The sequence below is a fragment of the Rhinoraja longicauda genome, chromosome 16 (genome assembly GCF_053455715.1).
Source record: "Rhinoraja longicauda isolate Sanriku21f chromosome 16, sRhiLon1.1, whole genome shotgun sequence".
Taxonomy (NCBI): Eukaryota; Metazoa; Chordata; class Chondrichthyes; order Rajiformes; family Arhynchobatidae; genus Rhinoraja; species Rhinoraja longicauda.
This window is the reverse complement of record NC_135968.1, coordinates 38,904,454-38,922,112: the sequence shown is the minus strand read 5'-3', so window position 1 is coordinate 38,922,112 and position 17,659 is coordinate 38,904,454. Positions and strand designations below refer to the sequence as shown.

Genomic DNA, 17,659 nt, shown 5'->3' with positions numbered 1-17,659 from the left:
AGGGGGGGAGCTGATGGCCAGGAGCTGCAATATGGGCCAAGTTGGCTGGTCGGTAGGCTTGCTGCCACATGATTGTTTCCTCATTCTGGTCTTACCTACTCTTATCTCTTTTTGCTCTCTCAACTGAAGTCTACTTCCAAGTTGCCTCTCCTCAGCCCTAGAATCCACCTTTATCCCCACACGATGATATCGCAGCTCAACATACAATGGCAATTTGCCGATATGTGTCTAAGGATGTTTAACATCCAATAGCCAGAGGTTGGCAGCTTCTTATATTCAAGGCATAATTGGAAATCCTCCAATGCTATCCAATGCTGGCATATGGCACAACGCTGCACACTAATTCTTCAGGAACTTAATTAAAAAAATATATGACAGTCAATTCATTTTGTTTATCTAATTAGACAGATAAATGCTGTTTGACATACAGGTGCTCCCCGACTAACGATGCTTCGACAAGATATTTCAACTTTACAATGGTGCAAATGCTGGGCAATGGCAGCTGTATTGTAAGCTGAGGAGCACCTGTATTCGTAGTGCGTATGCCACCTACATTCTATAAACAGATGCACAATAAACATCTGCAACATAATAACAGGTGCAGTTTGGTTCATTACCTGTGTATGAATTCATCATTCTTTAGCTTCGCTTGCTACTATAAGTGGAGGAAAATGGGACCATTTTCTGTTAGGCGAGAACACAACAGTGCAAAGCACTACAACAAACTGTGTACATCACGAGTGGCTTTCCTTCAATTCCTAGCTCGACCAATTATTTCTGAACCAGCGTGGATCTTGCATTTCAGGCAGCAACCATTTTCTGTCGTGGGCCTATACTCACTGATGCATTGAGTGCAAACTAGAAATTCCCTGAATATTCGATCCCGACGACAACAGAAGCCAATTCATTGCATTAAAGTAAACTCAGTTTGCAGCAGGGATAAAGATGAAAGTATAATATACAAGCTATTCAATGCCATTGGAATCCTCTCACAGACACTTGCCATTTTGTTGGTAATGTAAAATGGCTCCTTATCAGGAAAATACTCTAAAAGCAAACAGCACAACGAACAATGGTTAAGTTGCCAAATTCTACAAAGCTTCAAGGCAATTCAAAGTTGGAAGAACGTGACCCAATCTCATCGTATGTGGAGGGATAATAACCAGATTGTTTTTTTTTTTTGCTCTGACTGTTCTGCATTTAGCACCATATTTTATTGAGAAATATGAATCCCTGAGGCTTAAAGGTTTGTGATACATAACAAAATCCATATTGTTGTTTTCTTGTTCCTTTAAGCACAAATTATTCATGCAGTGAAGTGATGCTGGATACTTATATGTGAACACCTCAGGTAGAAAAATGCCATTATTTCCCAGAATGTTATAAATTTAAAGGGCATGGAACAAAGATGGTTGAAGCTGAATAAATAGAAAACAGGCCAATAATCAAATAGAAAATAGCAGCAATGGGCTGTTTTTCCAAGTGAAGTGTAAAATGGTGTTCACTAGGCTTCTGTTCAAAGAGACACCAGTTGTATTAATGATCTGCACTTGGCACAATTTCCAAATTTCTAGATGACACAATACTGGGAGGTATTGTGAGGTTAATGGTAAAAGACTTCAAGAAGGTATAGAGGAGGGTGGAATAGGTGATTGATAAAATGTAATAGTGAAAAATGCAAGGTTTGTCGGAAGAATGAGAAGAGACAATATAAATGAGGGCACAATTGTAATAAAGGTACAAGGACAGAGATGCCCTAGATTTATGCGCCAATTTGTTGAAAGTGATACATTGAGAAAATGCTGAAATAACTTGGTGAGTAACTTGGTGAAAAAGTCTCCACTGTTGCTGCCAAATGTTTTTAGTTTTCTTTCCCACTTCCAGCATCTGTTTTGTTGACGGAGATATCAAGAATTACCCAGAGGTGGTGAACTTGCGGAATTCATTGCCACAGATGGCTGAGGAAGCCAATTCTTTGGGTATTTTTAAATCGGAGATTGATAGGTTCTTGATTAGTAAAGGGTGTCAAAGATTATGGGGAGAAGGCAGGAGAATGTTGAGAGAAAAAGACAGATCAGCCATGATTGAATGTCAGAGTAGACTCGATGGGCCGAATGGCCTAATTCTGCTCCTATAACTTATGAACGTTTGAATTAGGGAACACACAGTGAAGATAATGTCAAAGGAGGATTTTGTTTTACACATGGAAGAGCAGTAACTTCAACTAAATTATAAAGTCATAGAGTCTTACAGTGTAGAATCAGGCCCTGTGGCCCAACTTGCCCACACCATCCAACAGGTCCCATCTACACTAGTCCCACCTGCCTGCATTTGGCCCATATCCCTCTAAACCTATCCTATCCATGTACCTGTCCCGATGTTTCTTAAATATTGAGGAAGTACCAGCCTCAACTACCTCCTCTGGCAGCTAGTTCCATACACCCACCACCCTTTGTGTGAAAAAGTAATCCCTCAAGTTCCTATTAAATATTTCCCCACTCACCTTAAACCTATGTCCTCTTGTTCTCGATTCCCCTACCCTGGGCAAGAGAATCTATATGTCTACCCGATCTATTCTCATGATTTTGTACCTCTATCTAGTCACCCCTCATCCTCCTGCGCTCCAAGGAATAGGGTCCTAACCTGCTCAACCTCTCCCTACAGCTCAGGCCCTCGAGTCCTGGCAACATTCTCGTAAATCTTCTCTGCACCCTTTCCAGCTTGACAACTTCTTTCATATAACATGGTGCCCAAAGCTGAACACAATTCTTTAGATGCGGACTCACCAATGTCTTGTACAACTGCAACATGACCTCCCAACTTCTATACTCATTCTGAAGAAGGGTCTCGACCCGAAATGACCCGACAGGGAACATAGAGGAGAATAAGGGGGTCGGTTACCTAAAATTGGAGAATTCAATGCTTTTCCTGTTGGGTTGTAAGCTACCCAAGCCGAATATGAGATGCCGCTTCTCAGGTTTGCCTGTGGAATCACTGTGGGAATGGAGGAGGGCCAGGCCAGAAAGGTTAGTATTGGGAGAGTAAGGGAAGTTAAAATGGTTGGCAATCGGGAGATGGAGCTTGGCGTGGCAGGCCAAGCTCAAGTGTTCAGCAAAATGGTCGACTAGTCTGGATTTGATGGGTCGCATGCCCCCTTCTGTGCTTTAATCATTCTGTAAATCTGTAAATTTATGTATTCAAACAGATGGCTCACTGGAAGTATTATTATAATTATCCAAATGACTCCAAGTCAATAACAGTTTTCGCAAGGAGCAATTGGTTCAAAGTGCCCCTTCAACCAGTCTCAGAATTAATAATCTTCCATGCATCTACGCCATTGGTTTGTCAAGGTTTCTAAATCATCTGAAGTTGTGCATTAGATACACTTGGATGTAATGGAGTATGGTGATTGGTTTAATGCTTACTATTATACAAATGTGATGAATACTTGAATTATCATAACATTACTGAACATCATTAATCTAATGATGTTGTCAGGCAATGGGCCAGATTTTGCAGTTCCAGTACTGTATTATTAAAATTGTCAGTACTTGCCATCAACATTGTCAGCAATTTCAAGGAGACACACTTGTGCAGTTAAATATGGAAATTCAGGAGCTGGCGCAAACGATTCTATCTCCTCCACAGAATGCCATTGTGTAGTTAGCATTATCTCCAGAAATCAGTGAACCGTCAAACACTTCACATACTTACAAACTATAATTTCTGTAAAATACCATGAAAATGTCATCCTTTGTTGCCTGAGATGTGTGTGAATTTTTAATGGAGTACTAAAGCATAATGACTGTTTACCAAATCCTTTGTTTTGAAAGAAATATTGTTTGTGCGAAATATTGTCTAAAAACATTTTAACGTGCAATGTATAATAAAACAAAGTAGCATCATTTAAAACAATGAAGTCAATATATCTTTTTGAGAATATACCTGGGCTTGGTTTCTCTACATGATTAGAAAATGCATACCTGGGTGTGAGTTTGGATTCTTCTAGCAGTTTTCTAAATTCTTCTTTGGCCTGGAGTAGTTTACACTTCTTCTCTTTGCATTCTTCTTTTATTCTTGCTTTGATAAACTGCTCAAAAATCTTTAATTTCAAAGCATTGCAGCATGAGTCACATACTTGAGGTTTGTTCTCAATTTTATTACAATTCTTTTCATAATAAAACACGTTAATTTAATGATTTATGTTGCCATTAAAACAATCATTTATTATATACCAGACCAAGTGGATCCGTTGGGCCCATTCCTCGTAGAGGAGGGACAGGGAAGGGGAGAGGGTGTGAGTGAGTGAACCCTGGACTCAAAGCCTCTCCTGTATTGTAGCACCCTCAACCCCCCCACTCAATCCCCCTTATCCCCCCCTCCTCCCCCCACTGACCCAATCCATCCCCCTACCCACCCCCACTTGCCCCTCCCCTGCCCCCACCCCCTCTTGCCCCTCCCCACGCCCCTCCCCTAACCCCACTCCCCCCAGCCCTGCCTCCACCCCCATTTCCCCCTCCCCACTCATATTCCCCCCTCCCCCTCCCCTCCCCACTCTCCCTGCCAACACCCCACTGTCCCCCCACCCCCAATCTTCCCTCCTCCCCACCCCCACTCCCCCCCACCCCCACTCTTCCCTTCTCCCCACCCCACCCTGCCCTCCTCCCCACCCCCACTCCTCCCGCCACCCCCTCCTCCCCACACCCTCCCCCCACTCTCTCCTCCCCACCCCCCTTTCCCCCCTACCCCACTCTCTCCTCCCTCCACCCCCTCCCCCATTCTCCCCTCTTCCCCACCCCCACTTTCCCCTGACCCACACTGTCCCTCTTCCCCCCACCCCCACTCTCTTACCCCGACCCCCAACCCCCTCACCCCCACCCTCCCCTGCCCCCCACACCGACTGTCTCCCTTCCTCCCACCCCTCCTCCCCCCACTCCCACTCTCACCGAACCCCACCCCCACTCTCTCCTCCCCCTCCCCCTCCTCCCCCACTCTCCTTCCCCCCACCCCCACTCCCCTCCTACCCCCACCCTCCCCTCCACCCACTCCATCCCTCTCCTGCGGCCCCGGCAACGCCACTTAAAGCTCCTCGATGCAAGGGGGGAGAGGAAAGGGGAGAGGATGGCACTGAGCACAGCATTGCTGTCAGTCGGGCTGGTGCCGGCCTCTCGGAGCGGGAGAGGCGACTACACCTCATGGCGGTCAGGAATGTCAGGCGCGAGGTGGCGGAGCACGGGGTGGGAGGCATCAGTTAAAGGATGGGGGGGGTAGCGCATTAGTTAAAGGTTTGGTGGGGGAGGGGGGAGGGGGGAGCGCATTACCACTAGTAGAAGTCAATTGAACATGTTATTTAATAGGAAATATAACTCATTTATTTCATAGAGTGCTTCATATCTTAATATATGTATATATATGTATATATATCTGTCTGGAGACAAAACCATTCAGGCAATGCATGTTAATGATCCCTTTTCAATAAAAACTAAGAAATAATGTTAAAAATATGAAGACAATTATTTTAAATAGAAATGCTAAAAGGAACATAAAATCAATAAACAGTGGAAAATAAACTGTTTTTGATATTACCCTGATACCTTAATGGATATGCTGCTTAGAGTGTGGCTCAATGTTCATTGATGGCATGAACAGTGATGAAAAGATGGGACTGAGAGAAAGTGAGAGACGTATAAGAGACAGAAGGAAAAAGTTAAAAAATATAATACATTTTCAAAGAAAGCCTCAAACACTATTCTAAGGATATGCTGTGAATTGTATTTCCTTAAGTGTTCATTGATAAAATTTAATTCAAATTGATTAACTCAAATAGAATATCATCAATCCGTGACCATATCACCCCCGTACTTTATAAACTCCACTGGCTCCCCATCCCCCAGAGAATCCAGTACAAAATCCTCCTCATAACCTACAAAGCCCTCCATAACCTGGCCCCATCCTACCTGACCGACCTCCTCCACAGGCACACTCCCACCTGCACCCTCCGCTCTGTCGCTGCCAATCTCCTATCCCCCCACATCCGGACCAAACTCAGATCCTGGGGGGACAGGGCTTTCTCCATCGCTGCTCCCACCCTATGGAACTCACTACCCCAAACCGTTAGAGACTCCTCCACACTCACCACATTCAAAACATCGCTGAAGTCTCACCTGTTCAGTACTGCCTTCAACCACTGAAGGTCACCTCACCTTCTGTCTCCTTTCTCTGTTCATTTATTTATTTACTTATTTATCTATTTATTCATTTCCCTATGTTCTCAAAATCTCTGTAAAGCGTCTTTGAGTATAAGAAAAGCACTATATAAATAAAATGCATTATTATTATTATTATTATCAATAAGTAAGGAAGAAACTGCAGCTGCTGATGGACACAAAATGCTGGAGTAACTCAACGGGATGGGCAGCATCTCTGGAGAGAAGCAATGGGTGGTTTTGGGTCAAGACCCTTCCTCAGACTGAGTCTGAAGAAGGGACTCAACTCAAATGGTCACCCATTCCTTCTCTCCAGAGATGCTGCCTGACTCGCTGAGTTACTCCAGCGTTTTGTGTCCATCATCAATATGTAATAGCCATACTGTCATTATGAACACTATTTTGATATAGGAGTTGATTTTTTTTAATGTAACACATTCTTTTTTAGACTTTTGTAGAATCTAATTATTCAATATTTAGAAGATAGTTGTTACCATATATTCAAACACTCAAAATAAAAATTAGATAATTGTGGCAAGCAAATTATGAATAAACACAATAGGAACAAAATATTTGGAAAAATAAAATTGAGGTAGATTCTGAATTAATTTTATAAAAAAGAACAAGTTCATCATCAATAAAATAAAACACCAGAAAGAAGATAATCAATAGGGACAAACTGAGTTCCATCAAGGCACTATCTTGTTTCTAACATTTAGAATGACAATGGCTCATAGTGCTCATTACTGAAGATAATTTTTCTGAACACTGGAATTTAGAAGGATGAGAGGGGATCTTATCGAAACATATAAGATTATTAAGGAATTGGACACGTTAGAGGCAGGAAACATGTTCCCAATGTTGGGGGAGTCCAGAACCAGGGGCCACTGTTTAAGAATAAGGGGTAGGCCATTTAGAACGGAGATGAGGAAAAACGTTTTCACTCAGAGAGTTGTAAATCTGTGGAATTCTCTGCCTCAGAAGGCAGTGGAGGCCAATTCTCTGTATGCATTCAAGAGAGAGCTAGATAGAGCTCTTAAGGATAGCGGAGTCAGGAGGTATGGGGAGAGGGCAGGAACGGGGTACTGATTGAGAATGATCTGCCATGATCACATTGAATGGTGGTGCTGGCTCGAAGGGCCGAATGGCCTACTCCTGCACTTATTGTCTATTGTCTATAATTTCAAAGTTCATAAATGAAGCTAAATGTTGAAATCAGTTAAGTTCATAAGTGTATAAGTTCTAGGAGCAGAAATTAGACCATTCAGCCCATTTAATCATGGCTGATCTATCATTTCCTCTCAACGCCATTCTCCTGCCTTCTCCCTATAACCCCAGAAACCCTTACTAATCAAGAATCTCCACCGTAAAAATATCCATAGACTCCACGGCCATCTGTGGTTGCTCATTTCCATTAACTCATCTCTATAAACAGGTTTAAAATGTATAGAATTGTGTGCCGTTGCAAGATTTAGTATTTCCACTAAAGCGGGCAGAAGACATGAAGGTTACTACATTCAGATATGAGTCCATTTTTAATCATATAATAATTATTGTGGACCCTTGGTCACATAATTATTAATTTATAGCCAGTAGGTTTCATGTCCAGAATGAACATATTTTGAAATCTTATATGGTTTTTATACATTTTTTACTTCTTCTTTTTGTCTCATATGTTTCTCTCACGTTCTCTTAATTCCATCTTTTCATTCTTCGTCTACATCACTCTACAAAAATGTACAATTATGGCCTATTTAGAATCCCCTAATTTATACATTGTTTGTGTTCTTATATGGTATGCTAATCCCTCAAAAAAGGATGAATTGTTATGGGATGAATCCCTCAAAAAAATGATGAATTGTTATGGTTGAACGAGGAGCTCAACACAACAAACACAATTTTAGCAAAATTCAGTCTGAAGAAGGGTCTCGACCTGAAACGTCACCCATTCCTTCTCTCCAGAGATGCTGCCTGTCCCGCTGAGTTACTCCAGCATTTTGTGTCTATCTCCAATTTTAACAAAATTATGTTTCCATATTTCCTTACAACGAGGAAGGAGCCATTTCGTCCATCGTCTATTATTCTTAACAATACACTTATCGCCTTTTAACCTTATCTCTCACATATAACCATTAATAACCCCATGGAATATTACAGGATTACATGAGGAGTAATTTACAGTGGTCAATTAATCTAACAACCAGTTTTTGGTATGTGGGAGGAAACTGAAGCAATTCAGAAAACTCACACAGTCACAGGGAGAACACACAAACTCCACACGGGGAAGACAGGTCAGAATTAATACCAGATTCTTGGGACAATGACCAAAGTGCACCATTTGCAGCACAACTGGAGGAGATCAATTGGCTTGCAGATGGACCAGGCATTGCACACCCGTCTACTGTTTATAGCTTGGCAACCACCATCTTGCTCCTGGCATGCTCTATTGCTGTGCCTAATCTTCATGATCTCTCACACCTCCCCATCAGTGGCTACATGGCGATCTCTCAAAGAATGCTGTTGCACCTGAGGGATGGCCTGCTTGTTACTCAGGCTGATAGCTATGAGGAACTCCTGGAGAAAACAAAATGTAAAGGATGTCCTGATAGTAATCTATCCTTCTGCCTTTCATGAGCATAACTCCAGTAAAACACAGGGGCCGACACATCTCAATGATAAATCTTCTACCTCACCGGTGCAGTTGCTTTTCCTATTTGCTGATTCACAGTAAATAATGCACATGATAATAGAAGTTGAAATTCAAAACCTTGCTTAAAATTTAGGGCAATCTGTAAGATAGGTGTATGGCAAACACTGTTCTTTCGTTGCTAATCTGGCTATAATATTTCAGAAATTAACCTCACTCAAATGATGGTCATAGATGTGTGGCTTTCTCTGGAACCTTTATGTCAAGATAATTCTGCAATGTATGTGGCAGAGTTGAAAACTCATCCTGGACTGCATTCCCCTCTTCTACAATGTTTCTTGGAAATGCAGTTCCAATGTAAACCCACCACAGCTATTGAAATCAATAAAGCTCAATTACTTCACAACGGCAGGCACAATTTAAGGAGTGCACATTAAAGTACACCATTCTTCTTTTTGTTCAGGATGAAAGACTCTTTGTACAACACAATCCATTTGGTACACTTGATGTGGGTAAAAAGGGTAAACTTTCCAGAACGTCTCCACGAAGTGTAAGTGACATGCAGCGTGACTGCTCAAAATTACGCTCTTCTAATTGAAAGCCGAATGCTTGAGTTAACACAGCACTTTGCAAAGAATGATTTATATACAGAATTGAATAATTTAAAGCCCCTTTTTAGATGCATTTCCCTAACCAAGAGGGAGAACTGCAGGCTTTGCATAATTTTACCACTTTAGCTTACTTAAAAGAAATAATAGTATGATTTTAAAAAAAGTGAAGGCAGAAACTGAAAAAAACTGGCACCATTAAAATTCTTTCTTCACAAAGTTGTTCAGATACCTTGATAGTTGAAGGTCTATTTTTTAAAACATTTTCCTATTTCAGAGAATACTTGAAAACAGTGGGAACCATTCATTCAACTAAGACTGCTTTTGTTTCTTCCGAAAGGATATGCATCCATTATTAAATATTTACTTCCTCATTAAAGATTAATCTCACTTGTTGAAACATATTCTGTGCATTTAATATTAATAAAATAAATACCTGTTTACGTTCCTCTGGGTTTAGAAGGAGATAACGAGGATCAAACACTATTTTGTGCAACTCCTTTTCCCAAGTAGAAAATGCAGAGACCTAAAGAAATAAATTTAAACTGTTTTATGTTTCGTCCAGCAGGGAGCTTGAAAATGAGGTCACATTTTTGTTGTGCTTATATTCATCAGGATTTGGCAGCACAGTGTTTACAGTGCTTAGATTAGTGCAGTTCATTTCATACAAGCCTGAACACAACAGATAGGACACACAAGAAAACATCATTTGTCCCATGGGGCATTTATAGACTATTAATAGTTGAAGGATTACACAAAGAATAGCTTTGTTACAAGATGATAACAAACTTTGAGGATGATGCAAAGACGGAATGAGGAATAAAAAGAGAAATTATCCCCATGACAATTTTGGGATACGTTCCTGTCCTGAATCATTGTCCACATTATAATAAAAGTACCTCCCTTCTCAGAATTGTGTTTATAATAAATACGAGGTAGGGCGGGGGATGCTTTTGTTACAATTTCTGGAATTTCTCCTGACTGGTTGATGAAAATAAATAGTCCCATTAATCACATTAAATTTGGACAGTAATTATATTGAAACTGTTGTTTTTGCATTTATCAGTATAGGTGGCGGTGCACCTGGTAAATTACTTTACAATCCAGATCATGGTAACTGTGGAACTGTGAAGTTCAACAAAACCTCTGGAATTTGAAAGATAAGGCTGCTGGTAGAGGTGACCACAGAACTGCTGGATTGCTGTAAAAACACGTGTGGCTTACCAATGCCCCTCAGTCAAGGGAACCTGCCATTCTTACCCACTGTGGCTTCCAAGTGGCTCCTGAGCAGCCAATGTTGTTGACTCATAGATGTCCCTCTGAGGTGGCCTGGTAAACCACTCGGAGGCAAACCATTCAAAGGTAGTAAATGCTGGTCATGAGAGTGACGACATGAATGAGTCAATAAAATAGATAAAACTCATCAAATATTGCAGGGATGAAAATAATGTGGAACAATTAATTCCTTAAACACATGTCGATAGCTTTGTTAATATAATTTAAATTCAGCAATGCATTTTTATAAGTTTTACGTGCCTTCAAACCGCAACTGGAATAAAGATATTTACAGATGGTGGGCTATAATGATGAATGCAGTTGCCACAATGTCCTCAATATTAGTTTACTCTGCAGCCAATATAATGAAGACTTTCAAGATGCTGAGTCACCTCCATTGAGATTCACAAATTGTCCCAACTCAGGAGCCCAGACCTGATCTTGGACACAATTGAAAATTACAAGTAGCATAAATTGCTCATGAGCAAGCCACAGTCTGAAAAGTAATTTCCAGCCTTACTTTTAATGGGCTCCAAAGTGACCATACTAGTCTGGGGGCTTGCCCGAATACAGGGTGCTCGGAGTCTGCATTTCCCTCCAGTGCCAGGCAAAACCCAGGTTTGCCGCTCATTTATATCTACCTTTGCCCCAATTTTATTGTGTCAACTTGTTTCATAAATTGCCCCAGTTCATAATGGTGATTGCCTGAGTGATGACAAGGCCTCGTACAAAGCCAGGTCTTCAGATGGCTAAGTCAGAAGAAGCCACTCTCCCACTGAAAAGATATTGAGAGTTGGCTAAGCTACAATCCCAAATCCCAGCTGACATGCCCAAACTGTGAAAGCTTCCAAACATTCCCAACATTCATAAACATTCAAAAATATTTAGCAATCAAAAATCACACAAAAAATTAAAAGTTAAAAAAATCTGAAAAATGTCATAACGCTCAGTCAATCTCAATTGATTCAAATAATGTAAATGGTTTTATACTTAGCTAGTTCCCTGACTGTTATTGCTCTTTATTGAAGCAAATAGATTTGCTGTTCCTGCACGTCTGATGTTCAACTGCTGGCTTTTCCCAGTAAGTTCCTGCTCTTTGAAAATGATTCCACCTTGATTCTGATATCCAGCTCTTTCAAGAGCAAGGATTTGTAGTGCGTGACATTTGCATTCCACCATCTGAAGTGGGTCAAGAAATTTTGGTGTCCTTAAAGTTCCAACCATGCTCACATGACTGTACATCTGGATCAAGTTTTTGGAACAGCTCAGTGTTTCAGGTTTCAAATCATTCATCCATGAGGCAATAACATTATGGCAAGCTCTGTGCAAACAAATCAAATCAGTCAGCACAAAACAACAGATTTAACATGAGCCTGAAATGGACTGAATATCTTGAGCTCCACGATCCAAATTGCCAGAACTTGAGGGTAGAAATCTGAACTCTATAACAATATTAAACCTAAAATGGTGAAATTATTTGAGTTACAGAATCAGTTAAAATCTGCTTCCCCCATCCAGAATTACATTTCCGTCGATGAGATTTCATTTGACTGTTTCACCAGAATTGATTCTTTAAAAACCATTTTGGCTGGATCTGCTTCCATAATTCTGCTATTCGTGTTGTTTGCAGATCTAAGACAATGGGTGTTTTCCCAAGGAGCTTCCACATGCTACCAAAGATGCACTTTAGTGAACCCGCAAAAGTCATAGCTAAAGTACACGAATAGATAGAATGACATTTAGCATCTTTTGCTTACCAAGTTGAAGGATCCTTTTTCTTCATAATTCACAATAAGCTAATTAAAAATAAACTGACCCTTTACAATATGGCTAATCTTTTGAGTAAATGATTCTTCTCTGTGAGAATATTTAGTTTGTTAGAAAGAGAAATAATTCAATATTAATCTAGAAAATTTGAATGTACATTTTGGATGTATTAATCCCTTATTAATCAAGTCATGAATTGGAGGACAAATAATCTTCCTCATTCAGTTTTGTCAAGCTTCTCACTAACATATTAATTTTATATCCAAACAAAGCAAAATGGAAAATAGACCAGATACTTAGGTTTGTGCTTAGGTTTACGTTAAAAACAAACTGTCTCCATTGCATCAATATCCTGTGTATTGTTAAAAATATGACACAAATTGCTTGAAATCAATCATGAAACTCCTTTTAAATGTTTTTATTTGCAGTTTAAAGTTTGGATCTCACCACACCATTCATCTTCTGCCAAACTGTACCAATAAGCAGCTGTAAGAGTTTGGCTAGATTGATGCTCTTAATTATTTTGCTTCTTCTCTCCAAGGGAGAATGTGGAGACACCATTTGACACCTACAATGAATGAAAGATTTCGGGCAGAAATGTCTTTTACTTTGGTCTGGCACAATGTTGGACTGCCGGAATGATCAGTTGTCACAATGATTATTTTGAAATATAACAACATGCATATTATAAGTTAATTCTCTAATTTAGATCATCCACATGGCAGGCCTACTGAAAATTTGCTTGTAATGTTACAACCCTATCTGTGACCCATGCCCATTGCACCACAGAACCAAATTTCAGTAGGTTTCAATTTCCTTGCCAATCTGTTTGATATATTGAAATTTGCGTCAATGAGTGTTGCTGATATTGTTACATTTTTCAGTCCAACAAAGTCCTCTTTTGGTTTTGTTGATCACTTTCTAATTTTCTGGAGGCAGCACCAAACTACAAAAGAGCATGGATTAGGAGAATAGATGACAGAACGTCAGATGCAGTTTAACACCAGAATAGGCTGATCGTTCAGTTCGAACATGCCATCTGCTCACCACTTTCCACAGATCACCTTTTCCCAACCCGAAACATCACCCATTCCTTCTCTCCAGACATGCTGCCTGTCCCGCTGAATTACGCCAGCATTTTGCGTCTATCTTTGGTGAAAACCAGCATCCGCTGTTCCTTCCTACACCTTTCCCTTCGTCCAGAAGTACCGGAACAGAGTACCAGGGAATCGAAGACAGAGAACCAAAGGTCCCCCCCAGCCATCTCACACCAGATCTGCAAAAGACCAGTTGCTGGAGAAAGCGAAAATTCATTTTCACAAATCATTCACCGTGCCTTCCAATACCAATCACACACTCTGAGGTTGTACCATCCCAGGACACTTTAGAAATCATAAATGGACTGGACAAGCTAGATGCAGAACAAAATGCTCCAAATGTTGGGGGAGTCCAGAACCAGGGGGCACAGTCTAAGAATAAAGGGGAGGCCATTTAAAACTGAGGTGAGAAGAAAACTTTTTCACACAGAGAATTGTGAATTTGTGGAATTCTTTGCCACAGAAGGCAGTGGAGGCCAATTCACTGGATGAATTTAAAAGAGAGTTAGATAGAGCTCTAGGGGCTAGTGGGATTAAGGGACACGGGGAGAAGGCAGGCACAGGTTACTGATTGTGGATGATCAGCCATGATCACAATAAATGGTGGTGATGACTCGAAGGGTCAAATGGCCTCCACCTGCACCTATTTTCTATGTTTCTATGTTTCTATGTTTCTATGTTTCTATGTAACACGAGCCAGTCCTCATCTGTGGATCTGTAAAACAATACTTGTGGTGTTCTCACAGAGGTGCCATGATTCAGTCACGGTGCAGGAAAGGCAAAAAGAAAGAGCGAGCGTGGATGTAAGTGGATGAGTAGCACAGGCAGTGGGAGGTTGGAGGCAGGGCAAGTCAGACCAAGCAGAGAAGCAAAGCAGGTGGCGGGGAAGGCATATGGAGTGTGGAGATGGAGCAGCAGAGAGAGAATGTATCAGCCGACACATATTTGAATGGTATTTAAGGCTGATAATGAAAGCAGGGAGAGAGATAGCAGAACGAAGGTGTAGTAATATAAGAAAATAACTGCAGATGCTGGTACAAATCGAAGGTATTTATTCACAAAATGCTGGAGTAACTCAGCAGGTCAGGCAGCATCTCAGTATTATTAGTTTTTCTCTGCTGTTCCTGGATGTTACATCTGTAGAATTAGCTAAGAGTACATGAGCTACTTGCTCATGTCCTAGCCGTTGCAGGCTTGCCGCCAAGAGATTGGTTGAGCGTTCCTCAAATATGAGAGTTACAATATCATCGTTTCATATTTTTCCTTTGGTATATGGCCTGAATGTGAGGTTATCCACTTTGGTGGTAAGAATAGGAAGGCAGATTATTATTTGAATGGTGTCAAGTTAGGAAAAGGGGACGTACAACGAGATCTGGGTGTCCTAGTACATCAGTCACTGAAAGGAAGCATGCAGGTACATCAGGCAGTGAAGAAATCCAGAGGAATGTTGGCCTTCATAACAAGAGGAGTTGCGTATAGGAGCAAAGAGGTCCTTCTGCAGTTGTACAGGGCCCTAGTGAGATCGCACCTGGAGTACTGTGTGCAGTTTTAATCTCCAAATTTGAGGAAGGATATTCTTGCTATTGAGGGCGTCTCGTATGTTGAAAGACTGGAGCGACTAGGTTTGTATACACTGGAATTTAGAAGGATGGGAGGGGATCTTATTGAAACATATAAGATTATTAAGGGATTGGACACGTTAGAGGCAGGAAACATGTTCCTAATGTTGGGGGAGTCCAGAACCAGGGGCCACAGTTTAAGAATAAGGGGTAGGCCATTTAGAACGGAGATGAGGAAAAACCTTTTCACTCAGAGTTGTAAATCTGTGGAATTCTCTGCCTCAGAAGGCAGTGGAGGCCAATTCTCTGGATGCTTTCAAGAGAGAGCTAGATAGAGCTCTTAAAGATAGCAGAGTCAGGGGGTATGGGGAGAAGGCAGGAATGGGGTACTGATCGTGAATGATCAGGCATGATCACATTGAATGGCGGTGGTGGCTCAACTCCTGCACCTATTGTCTATTGTCTATTGTCTATTGATTCAGCTCATCGAGCCCCATTTTCCCAACTATTTCCTTGTAACCATTTTCTCTCACTTGTTCTTCAGCTCCCCACAATTCTTCTATCAGATGAAGAATCTCAATTAAAAAATGCAGTCCATTTCCATCCACATATGCTGCCAGAACCACTGGGTTATTCCAGCAGTTCTCCTTATTTTTGCTCCAGATTCCAGCATCTGCAGTCTGTTGTGCCTCCACGATACATAAGGCAATGGCTTTGGGAGAGAGAGAGGGAGAGGGTGGCTTTGGGAGAGAGAGAGAGGGAGAGGGAGAGGGAGAGGGAGAGGGAGAGGGAGAGGGAGAGGGAGAGGGAGAGGGAGAGGGAGAGGGAGAGGGAGAGGGAGAGGGAGAGGGAGAGGGAGAGGGAGAGGGAGAGGGAGAGGGAGAGGGAGAGGGAGAGGGAGAGGGAGAGGGAGAGGGAGAGGGAGAGGGAGAGGGAGAGGGTGGCTTTGGGAGAGGGAGAGGGAGAGGGAGAGGGAGAGGGAGAGGGAGAGGGAGAGGGAGAGGGAGAGGGAGAGGGAGAGGGAGAGGGAGAGGGAGAGGGAGAGGGAGAGGGAGAGGGAGAGGGAGAGGGAGAGGGAGAGGGAGAGGGAGAGGGAGAGGGAGAGGGAGAGGGAGAGGGAGAGGGAGAGGGAGAGGGAGAGGGAGAGGGAGAGGGAGAGGGAGAGGGAGAGGGAGAGGGAGAGGGAGAGGGAGAGGGAGAGGGAGAGGGAGAGGGAGAGGGAGAGGGAGAGGGAGAGGGAGAGGGAGAGGGAGATATATATATGGGGGGGGGATGTGGAAGTGAGTGATCTGCTCAAAGTACTTTCACTTCTCACTTACTGTCACCCACTCCCACCACCAGTTGGTTGTTTCATATAGTGAGTACTGACCTGACTTCTGTGCGATGAAGCTCCCTATTCTATAGCAGGATTAGCAGAAGCCAGAGGATCCTGGCCAAAACTATCTCTGCAGTCAAAGCAGTGATTCACGCTGGCTGACCTTGTTTCTGCTGCAGCGTGCAGAATTGCAGCAAAGGGGAAGAATAACGATTTGTAATTACAGAAGAGGACCTATATAAATTGTTATGAAATGTTAGATCATTAATTTTGTGTTACCCTTTGATCTACATTCACACAATTTGTTTCAATTTATTTTCATTTTGCACGTAAATAGAGATAGGGGAAAAGGGGAAAAATGTTTTAAATTCTGGACCAGAAAGAAAGAAAAAATTGGCGCAACGTCCTAGTGGAGGGGAGAGAAATGGCAGACCCTACTGATAACATCACCGATAAGCACATTAACTTCTTGCAATGGTTCTTGACAACGGTGGAAGCAGCCAGAGATAGGGATTTCCAACGCAAATTGAAGGAACAGCACCTCATATTTTGCTTGGGCAGCTTATAACCCAGCGGTTTGAATATTGATTTCTCCAACTTCATGACCCTTGTATCTCTCTCCATCCCTCCCCCATCCTAGTTCTCTGACCAATCTGACTATCCTCCTGATTAAATTTTATCTATGTGTGCTTCATTGTCACCTTCCCCCAGCTCCAAAGACGTATAGGTATGTAGGTTAATTGACTGGGTAAAATGTAAAAATTGTCCCTAGTGTGTGTAGGATAGTTTTAATGTGTGGGGATCGCTGGGCGGCGCGGACTCAGTGGGCCGAAGGGCCTGTTTCCGCGCTGTATCTCTAAAAAAAAAGAAAAAAGATCTATTCTAAATTTTCCTTGATCTTTGTCCATTTTGATCTCTCAATGTCTCCCTCTCCCCTAACTCTCAGACTGAAGAAGGGTCTTGACACATTCCATCTATCCAGAGAGGCTGCCTTTCCCCCTGAGTTACTCCAGCATTTTGTGTCTATCTTCGGGATTTAAGAAGACTGTTTATGGTGGGAAAAAAAGCAGCTATGGATTCTTTATTTTGTATTCCATAGCAGTGAGCAATTTTGGCAGTCATGTCTAATAATGGCCAATTATCTGCCATAAATGTTTGTAACCCTTGAACATGGGAGGGTGCTTT

At 42.0% G+C, this 17,659-nt stretch overlaps 1 protein-coding gene across 4 annotated transcripts in view; it reads right to left on the bottom strand.

The window, feature by feature from the left end:
- Positions 1 to 17,659, bottom strand: part of tcerg1l (transcription elongation regulator 1 like) — a 563,581-nt gene that overhangs the window by 58,339 nt on the left and 487,583 nt on the right. For 3 of the 4 annotated variants that reach the window (XM_078413653.1, XM_078413652.1, XM_078413651.1), the window contains 2 exons: positions 9,898 to 9,987; positions 3,984 to 4,102 (listed from right to left, as the gene is read on the bottom strand). In XM_078413653.1, coding sequence (XP_078269779.1) covers positions 3,984 to 4,102; positions 9,898 to 9,987 — 209 coding nt within the window. The remainder of the gene's footprint in view (positions 1 to 3,983; positions 4,103 to 9,897; positions 9,988 to 17,659) is intronic. The other variant, XM_078413654.1, reaches the window with a different exon arrangement.